General features: G+C 41.2%; 1 protein-coding gene across 12 annotated transcripts in view; it reads right to left on the bottom strand.

Annotated features, from left to right (window-relative positions):
• ADGRD1 (adhesion G protein-coupled receptor D1) overlaps positions 1–10479 on the bottom strand; it is a 257981-nt gene that overhangs the window by 228438 nt on the left and 19064 nt on the right. For 11 of the 12 annotated variants that reach the window (XM_039504722.1, XM_039504714.1, XM_039504720.1 and 8 more), the window contains 2 exons: positions 5209–5292; positions 2918–3013 (listed from right to left, as the gene is read on the bottom strand). In XM_039504722.1, coding sequence (XP_039360656.1) covers positions 2918–3013; positions 5209–5292 — 180 coding nt within the window. The remainder of the gene's footprint in view (positions 1–2917; positions 3014–5208; positions 5293–10479) is intronic. The other variant, XM_039504723.1, reaches the window with a different exon arrangement.

Here is a 10479-nt window from a genome sequence, read left to right as displayed (position 1 = left end):
TTTAGAAAATGGCTTTTTGACCATTTTTGATCAAAAAGGATATATTAAAGGAAGACATTAGACCTACTCTAGCGAGAAGGCAGAAATGCACGTATGTTCTTTTGAGACACCCAGGGGCATGACTTTTTATTAGCATCCAAAAAGGCTCTGTTTCAATTTAACATGTGTAACTCCTTGTGATTTCTTAGGGCTTGTCGTCTTCACTGCTTTTAAAAAAACAACTGTTTTTTACCTCAGGTTAACTAATGAAGGTGAGCTATCCGGAAGTAAAAATCACAGCACTTTAGGTTTATCATGAGGTAAACTTGCCACAGATAATCACAGGCCTGGGTATAGGGCAGACCTTGGCAAATTTACCTTGCAATAGAACTGAAGTGCTTGGTCTTCACTGTGTTTTTACCTCAGGATACTCATGCATATTAGTTACCCAGAGGTAAAACACACAGGTTTTTTAACACTGAAGATAAGTTCTTAGTAACATTCTGCAGGACACAAAATACCACATGATTTTCTTTAATTGAAATTTAGGAAGGCAGAATGTAATTGCCTGATTTGGAATTTCTCCTGGACACTACTGTTAATAACACCTCTTTTGCAAACAGTGCCATGGATCTATAATAGTGAGAATTCAGGGTCTTTGGTTTTTGTCTTCTCCAAAATACTGCATTCTGAAAAAAGGAACTTTCAGGATTAGGGTTGTCCAATGGACAGGCAGTGGGAAGAGTAACATGGTGTTGTCCCAGCTGGGAGATACAGAAGCCTTAGCCAGGATGTAATGACAGAGAAGGAGAGATTGTGTATGGCCCTAGCACAGATGCATGGTAAAGGACCAGGGCATAAAGAGCCTTTTCTATATGTGCCCTCTGTTCTTGGGTCCAACTCAATAACAGTCCATGTGCAAGGAGAATGCAGAGACTTGACCCTTCGGCACCCCCGAATCACCCCAAAGATGTAGAGGCAGGGCTATGGCCCCATTTCCCTCTACATTTATCCAGAGAGATGACTAGGTATGCTATAGGGAATGGGCTTTATCACCCTAAAGATGGTGCAACATATGCATTCCCTCTGTGACTGGAGGATAGTGTGTGTCTTGAGCCTAATCTTAAAGCTGTCCATATTCAGCTGAAACCAAGACGGGGGGGCAGCCACAGGAGCGGCTCTAGACATTTTGCCGCCCCAAGCACAGAGCGTCCGCTGGTCCCACGGCTTTGGCGGACCTCCCGCAGGCGTGCCGGAGGTTCACCGAAGCCACGGGACCAGCGGACCCTCTGCAGGCAAGCCGCCGAAGGCACCCTGCCTGCCGCCCTAGCGGCGACCAGCAGAGCGCCCCCCGCGGCTTGCCACCTCAGGCACGTGCTTGGAGCGCTGGTGCCTGGAGCCGTCCCTGGGCAGCCAGCAGCCAAGTAACCTGGTCCACACTCTAGGGAAAAAAGAGGACAGACTGGTGTAGGGAGGTGTAAAGGACACTTTCAATGAATCTGGCCAAAAACATTTGATTCACCCAAAATCTACTGTCCATAAAACACACAGTCTCCAGATATCTTCTCTTCCTTAGGGGCAAAGAAACAAAACAAACAAACAAAATCGAGATCACCCTCTAAACTCCAGCTAGCACTTGACTCCTTTAGGCTTTAGCATTATGAAGCGAAGCAAACTTTTCTGAATTCTCTATGAGCGGCATAACCTCTGAATTAACCTAGCCAGGATAAATCCCAAAGAGTTACACATTCCTGTTTTCATAGTATTTCCTTTGGCATCAGTGTCACTCTCTTTAATGCTCACATGGAATATATCTTATTGTGTGACAACTATAAAGCAGATCAGTGAAGACTGGAAGGAATCAGGGTCATTTGAAGTTCATTATTAATAGAGTTCAGAGTTGCCAGCCGACTCCTGCTGTTAGAGAGTAGAAAACTACAGTACAAGAGTCCTTTTGCTTTTAACGCTAACCCTCTTACATTCCAGCAGCTGAACTGGCATCTACTTAAACCTATGCTGCCTTCATCATCTCATTGCTCACTTATGTTTTTCTAACAACCAGCTGTAAATTGATACCTAATTATGAGGTAGGTAGGTAGCTGGTCTGATTCCAACTGCAGTTACATTAGTATAAATTTAGAGCAACCATCCTGAATTCAGTGAAGTGACTCCAGGTTTATACTGGTGCAAGTAAGCGAAGATTCTGACCCAGTAAGTTTTTATTAAAAGTGCCTGCCGGGGTAGTCGTCATTTTCCATTCAGCTTATTCTCCCTTTGATCTATTGGCTGATGTAAACGTAAAACAGTTTTTTTTGTTTTGTTTTTTTTAATGAAAACACCCACACACACCTGCATGTCTTCCACCTGTTTTTTCCTATTATTTTAATCAGAAATGTCATGAGTAGCTCCCATTTTCCCTTGCATCCTCCAGAATTGTTTAAAGTTTCTCTTTTTTAAAAACACGTTACTTTAAAAGGCTACAGATTGAAGAAAAACAGTTCTTTTTTCTTTTAACTCCTTTAAACAGATAGTTCAAATTATACTGAAATTTCACGCCAATTGATTTTTTTTTCCCAGTGCCCGTGTTTACAATTCATCTCAAATGTTTTGGGGTTTCTTGGGCTTTTGAGGACAAACTCTGCTCTCCTTAGTCATGTGAGTAGTTCCACTGAAGCCAATGGAACCACCCAGATGAGTAAGAACAGCATGATCAGTACATAGCCAAGCCAAATTCTGCTTGCTTACAGTGTAAATCCAGAGTTAATAAATATCACAGCAATTTTTTCCAGATTTATGCCAGCGTAACCGAGAATAGAATTTGGCCCATAAACTCCAGAGGATCGTTTAAGAATGAACCAAACAGTGTTAACTTCGAACCCAACATTATCAGACTAGTCCAAATTTGACAAATGCAGAACAAAAATACTTGAATCCTCACCTACGGTTGCAGAGAAGTTAGAGTAGGCAGAGTCATTGGTATATACAAAGGTAGAATTATGGGAAGGAAGCACAGTGAAGTTGTGGATTCTTAGAGCTGGGTGGAACAACAAAAGAAAATAAGCAAAACAATGAATAAACACAAAATCAGTATGAATTGTCCAGTCCATATCTCTCAACGCAGCACAGATCAAATGTTACTCAGTGGCCCTTTAAACTATAACATTCTAGCCTCCCTCCATCTTTTTTTTCCCCCCCTCAAAGGGCTTGTCTACACATAAAGGGTTTTCCACTTTAACAATAGTATAGTTAAAGTGGTACAACTGCCCCCAGTGTGGACACAGTTGTATGTTTTACACCAGTGTAGCTATTCCCTTAGGGGAAAGGAAATAAACTATAACTGCACCCACACTAGGGGATGTATTGGTATAAATATATAAGTTTAAAAAAAAATCATCCCCTTAAACCAGCATAATTATTCTGGTACAAAATCTGTGTGTAGACCAAGCCTAAGGGAAACCAACATGCAGATGGCATGATCAGTAACTTCAAAATGACAGCATCAACTTACAAAAAAAAAATCATATTTTGGTCTGCAGATATTTTACTTATATAATTTTAAGAGCCCTAAATTATAAGAGTTATTACAGAAAAACATATTTCTATTGTTTTGATTTGCTTATTTTGTACATTTGACAACATTTTGTATGCAGTCATTTTCACTGTTTGTCCGGAATGGACAGTTAAGACTTGATTCAAAGCCCATTGAAGTCAATGGAAAAACATTTGTTGACTTTGAGTCAGTCCCAAAATCAGTGGAGTATTTCATATAGCAAAAGAAGAGAAAAAAAATTTAAATAGAAAAATATCAAGAAAAACTACAGGAAAAAAGTTAGCAAGGGGACGAAGGTTCAGATGTAGGACCTGAAAATACCTTTAAACCCTTTAGATTTTTTTTTAATTCACTAGATTCCAAATAAATGATGCCCCTTTAATTTCCTCAGTCAGTTCTGCCATTAGGATATTACCACTATAGACCTGAGATAACAGCCAGTCAGTATGGAAAGTGCACAAAAATAACCTAATTTGGTGATACTGACTCCCACAACAGTGAGCTGTTGAGAGGTATGAAACTGGATTCCAGCCACACAATGACTTCAACAAATAAAATGGATTAACATGAAGGACAAGATTATGATGCTCCAAGGTTTTATGAGACGAGACATGGGATGAAAACAACTGCATGAAATTACAAGTGGAAAAAATAATGAGAGACTCTAGCAATGAATAAAAGAGTTGCGTAATCATAGAAAGCAGGAAAATGGTCACCTGCAGTAGAATACAGCAATAAAGAAAACCTTTCTTGTGTCTCAGAGTCAGCCTTCAGATGCTGGCATGCAACTCCCATTGAAATCAATGGGAATTATATGCATGTATTGGAGAACAGAATAAAAGCAACTGCAAACTAAGAAAATGGATTATCTACAACAACATTAAGGAAAGAATTCAACATAAAAGAAAAATCACACAAAAAGAACAAACATTTTCAGGTGTTTTTGGCATCCTTCCAGAAAACATACTGTGGTCCAATCCTAGAAACCTTCACTCGCATGAGTAATCCTTATTCATATAGGTCATCCCACTCTTTGCAATAGAAGTGCTCATGTGAGCAAGTGCGTTTCTAGGATCAGGCCCTATAAATTGAACTATTCAAATCTATGCTTGAAATGGCTTCTGAATTTCAGCAGTTATTGTTCCTTTGGAAAAAGAGCACTTCCTAGCCTCAACTGTGTATTTCTTGCTCTTAATTATTATTATTATTTAAAAGCTGCATTTCAGGTTAGGTGCTGTGAAAACTAAGTCCCTTTGTAAATCTAGCCCAGAGCCTACAGGGCCTTATTGTAAATCAATAAGAGTTAGACACCTAACTCCTTATGGACTAGTGAAAATCCCACCAACTCCGTGTGTTTGTGCTTGGGCAAGTATATACCAAAGCAACTGACAATAATAGGATTCTAATGACACTTTGGAACACACAACAATTTCTCTTCATAACCGTAAAAATGTGCAGGCTGATCATAAAATGTCTGAGAATACTTTGGAAAAAAAAAAACCTCACAGCTTTGAAATGCAAAATCATTTGGACTGTCAAAACATTTGACGAATAAGTAGATCTCAGCTGCCATGGCTTTAGCTCTAACCTATTTAGCTTTCATATCTCCAGCTCCCTTGCTACTTACTGACTCTCACAAATACTTATGTTACTGTCATTGTCACGAGTCCTGCTTCTACCTCCATTTGTATCCCGAAACTCATGGATTCCATCCATATCTTCCAGGGGCCAGTAGTGGGACGCTGTCTGTAAAATGTCAAACCCTTTAAAGGAAACACAGATTTTAAAAAGGTCAAAAACACAGGATTTGAGGTCAAGCATAACAAGCCTCCACAGATGCTTCAATGTAGAAACCAGAAAGAGAGGAGGATCAAACGGTTAGGCAAAATAAAATATTTTATGTAAACGATGCACTGCACACAAGGAGCGAAATTTATTTGAAATAAATCAAAATAAATAAATATCAACGCGGATTAAAGCCATGTGTTATGCAACAAGATTTCTGACAGCGCATTGCAGGGGACCTCTGTTTTAAAAGGTTGTATACTTACTCTACTTTCACTGCAGCAGAGAAAGGCGATGGCCTAGTGGCTAGGGAGGAACTTGTAGACATTGTACATCTTGATTTTAAGAAGGCTTTTGACATAGTCTGGCATGACATTCTCATAAGTAGACCAGAGAACTGTGGTTTAGATGAAATTACTATTTGGTTGGTGCAAAACTGGTTGAAAGACTATATCAATAGTTCGCTGTCAAATTGAGGGTAGGGGGAGAAATGTATTTAATGGGGTCCCATAAAGATCTGTGCTGGGTCTTTATTAAATATTCTCATTGATGATTTGGATAATGGAGTAGAGAATAGGTTTATAAAATTTGCAGATGACACCCAAGCTGGGAAGATTGGCTAGCATTTGAAGGACAGGATTAGAATTTAAACCAACCTTGACAAACTGGAGGACTGGTCTGAAATCAACAAGATTAAATTCAATAAAGACAAGTGCAAAGTACTACACTGGGGGGGGAGGGGGAAATCAAATGCCCAACTACAAAATGGAGAATAACTGACTAGGCAGTAATCAGTTACTGAAAAGGACCTGAGGGTCTAGTGAATCACAAATCGAACAGGAGCCAACAATATGATGCAGTTGCATTATATTGTATTAACAGGGTGTTGTATATCAGACACAGGAGATGGTTTGCACTGATGAGGCCTTAGCTGAAATACTATCTCCAGTTCTGGGCACCACACTTTCAGAAAAATTTGTGGACAAACTGGAGAGAGTCCAGATGAGAGCAACAAAAATGATAAAGTTTAGAAAACCTGACCTATGAGGAAAAGAAGGTTAAAAAAAAAAACCAAAAACCTGGGCACGTTTAGTCTCAGGAAAAAGAAGACTGATAAGGCTTCAAATACATTAAGGGCTGTTATGAGGAGGACAATGATTAGTTCTCCATGTCCACTGAGGGTAGGATGCAAAGTAATGGGCTAAATCAGTAGCAAGGGAGATTTAGGTTAGATTTTAGGAAAAGACTTTCTAAATATAAGGATAGTCGAGCTCTGGAATAGGCTTCCAAGGGAGGTTGTGGAATCCCCATCGTTGGAAGTTTTTAAGAACAGTTTAGACAGACACCTTCCTAGGATGGTCTAGGTTTATTTGGTCCTGCCTCCGCATAGGGTCCTGGATTAGATGACTTCCTCATTACCTGTCCAGTCCTAGATTTCTGATTCTATGTTGCATAATGATAAAAGACCTGATCCTCAGCTAGTGGAAATCAGCACGGCTGTACTGAAGTCACATTCTGACTTATACCAGCTGAGGATCTGGTCCTAATATTTTAATTTAACAAATACATTTCTATATTTCATGCACCTCCTAACATTACCATAAAGCTTAAGCCACAGTATTTAGATCATTTTAATGACAATATCCAGAGAGGGCCCAAATGTCATACAGGGCAATGTGCAGAATGGCCGTTTCCTTTCTACAGCATGCTTCCTCCTTTTCTTACACCTGTGAGAGCCTTTCCACACGTGTTCCAGCTCTGCAGAATTCAAGGGGCATGTGGAAGAGGCAGCGGAGTGCCTTGAGACTCTTCCCCTATCCTCGAAACTTGTGCTGCCTTTCCCTTGAGGGTTAACACACCTTCAGGTTATACTGATCTGTTCTGTTTTCACCTCTAACCTGTGAAGACCTTCCTCTACTGAGGGGCGTTGAGCAACCACAGTAAATTGACTGCTGGAAGCATGGATTCTGCAGGGGCCATGTTGTCCAGGTTTTAAGGCAAGCTAGGAAGGTGGAACCCAGCAGCAGAAACACAGGCAAGGGACATGCCATGGGGATTTTGGAATGGTGCACAGGTTAAGGTGTCAGAACCACACACTTCACTGGAAGGAGTTTTCTGGACTGGGTCTCAGAATATTTAGTGGCATCAGAAAAGAGTTAACTGCTCTGCATGTAGCAGCTGCTATTTTTTCAGAACCTTCTTTTCCCCAAAAAGTGAAAAATAAATCTTATGGCTAATAGGAACATTTTGTTTCCCTAAATATCATCTTCAGTTGCAGATGGTTACACTGAGCTCCAGGTGGACAAGTTGACAAAAGCAGAACATCTGATGGTTCCCATTTCCCAATGGCAGACTTATCTAGAGAATCTAATTGATGTCAGCTAGAGAACAATTTAGGTAGATGTGAATTCTCAAGCTGGAGCAGAAGCAGACTGCCCAGAGCAATTAAGTGGTGTGTTAAGAGAATGCTTTATTTTAAGGGTCTAGCATTAATAAAAAAGGCAAACACAGACTGTATTTTATGTTATCTTATTATTTGTAAGAAGCTTTTTTATTCCTAGAATAACTAATTTAGCGAGCTGTGCTGGAAAGAATGTGTAATCAACCAGAGCAATGAAAGTTGTAGGAGAATGAGACAGTCAAACAGTAAAACCCTCTTGCTATTGCAAACGAGTGTTGGTTCTTTTGTTCATCATGGTGGCAAATCATTCTATTGGCATCAGGGCTTTGGAGGTGCGCTCCAGCTTCAGACAAAAACCTGCAGCTCCACTGCTCTGAGCTCCGCTCCACGCTCCAGCTCTGAGCTCCGCTCCAAAGCCCTGATTGGCAAAAATTAATCTGTTTATGCTTTTTTTGTGGTGTGGGGTGGGGGAAGACATCTACAAATCCAGCATTTACAGAGGTTACATTTTTTACTATTTTTTCAGTTGTGTTTTCAATTGAATTTGGTGCTAGTTAGGAAGTACCTGAGAGTCAAGTCTTCTATTAAACCACAAAACAGATCCAACCAGCTCCACTATTCCTGGTGTAACACTTGCCAAAATGAAATTTCAGCAACATATGCTCTTTCACTGAAGATGAAACACTTTGCAGAGACTTATCAGTTTCCAATAAACTGTTGTGGGGAAGGGGTGGGGGAGAGAGACTATAGCTGGCTGGTTAGCTGGGACGCAATCGATAGAGGTGTGAGTCCCTACTCTGCTGATATCTGAGTGATCTGGGATGAAAAACTCTACCCTGAATCAGGCAAGGCAAGACTTGAATGTAGACGTCCCACAGCCTAAGCCAGTGTCCTAACCACCAAACTATAGAGCAAGCACACAAAAGTCTTTTCCTTCCAATGCAGAACAAAAACAAAATTTCGAAACCAGCTACAAGACAAACTGTTGTCTTCCAGTCCCCTCAATGGCCAGGTGCCTAGACTCCGCTCAAGCCCCCTACTCAACTGCTCTTTGTCCCATGCATGTCACTGTATCTTCTTCCGTGCTTAGAACCCCCTCACTAGTCTTGCTTGCCAAATGATCTCCCTATCATTCTTTAGCTCCCTGCACAAAACCTAGTACTTCTGCTAGACCTTTCCATGTTAGCATCTTGCCTCATTCCTTCCTCCACAAAAAGCAGCAGAGAGGAGTAAAAGAGGGAAAAAAAGCCAACTACAAGAAAACCTACGTCCCTACCCTTCATGTATGGGTGTGACACACACACACACACACACACACACACACACACAAATATATATTATTGTGATGCACATTTGGTATTATGTTTGGATTGCACTTTTGAGGCCCAGTTGAAAACTTGGTCCAGCAAACTCTTGTTAATAAGAGTAGTCCCGTGTAAGCCAATAGGACTGCTCACATAAGGAGAAGAAGGTCACGAAGGTAAGGAGTAGCTTCACTGGGATTACCCATGTAGTAAAGTACTACTACTGACCCCAGATAAGGGATCAGAATGATTTAGATCAATAACTCTCGCCTAGAATTTGTTTAGATTCTCTGGCAGTCTCCCAGGGACTAAAGAAGGACAGGGGGTGGGAAGCAGAAAGGCAAGTTGAAAACAGAGTGAGGAAAGTAACAGGGATGCAGAACTAGCCTAGACAAAGATACAGTACATATGCTAGCCAAACATTCCAAGGACCTTATAAAACTTGGGTGTGTAATAAAACAAACCACAAGCAGATTTTCCCTGGCACTTGCTGCCCATCCTCAATGTTCCATTCACCTTGACAGCGTACAGGGGTTCTGTCATCATATGGACCCTGGTTTTAGACACAGAGGTTTTTTTTCATTGTAGACTTGAAGGGTTTTGTCCACCCCTTCAGTTAAAACTATAGCCAGCACAAAGAATGTCTTGCTTTAGATTTTGCTCTCCTCTCTGCCCCCTTGACACAATTTCAGGGCTGTAATGGTTGAAGACTGTAGGGTTTTTTTGGATTAGAGAATGCTAAACACCACAGCAGACAGGGGGAGGGTTGTGTGACAAGCAGAAGTGGTAAATTTAGGCCTGTGGAACTAAGGCAGCTGCATTTGCTGCAGCTAGTCTGTTTAACCATCCATAGCGTTGTCTAACACCATTGATCCATACAAGGGACTGGAATCCCCAGCTGCCCTCCTTGCCTAGAAACATTTGCAGTGGTCAGAGAACCTCTCTCAAAAGAAACTACAGCATGAGAGAGCATGTCATTGGTACACAGTGATACAGGCATCGATGAGGCGAAATGGTGCCATGTTACTTTGCATACTTGCAAAACCTATGACCAGCCCTAGCTGGGAGAGACAGAACATGTTTAAATAGGAAGATAAATTACAACCAACACACACACACGCTTGTAATCTGATCTAATTTCCTGAACAACCAACCGAAGCCCCTGCTCCCCCTGGGAGTTTAGGTGTGAAAAGAACGCTGAGGGAATGAGATATAGGATTAGGAGGGGGCTTATTTTCCTTTGGGTTCCTGAAGCTTTGCCCTAGTTCTGTCTTCCAAGAGCATACACTGGCACCCTCCAGAGGAATGAGGGCAGCAACTTTCCAGGGCACCAGGAGAATCTACATGGGCAGATGATGTTGATCCAATTTTTCCAGACAGACATTCTACAAAAGCATCAGGAGAGTCCCTACCCAAAAAGCCTGCAGCCCTAACAGACAAAGCTAGGGAGAGGAAACAAA

This window comes from Mauremys reevesii, linkage group 18, assembly GCF_016161935.1.
Source record: "Mauremys reevesii isolate NIE-2019 linkage group 18, ASM1616193v1, whole genome shotgun sequence".
NCBI lineage: Eukaryota > Metazoa > Chordata > Testudines > Geoemydidae > Mauremys > Mauremys reevesii.
Note: the sequence above shows the minus strand (reverse complement) of the source record. Positions and strands in the feature narration are given on the sequence as shown.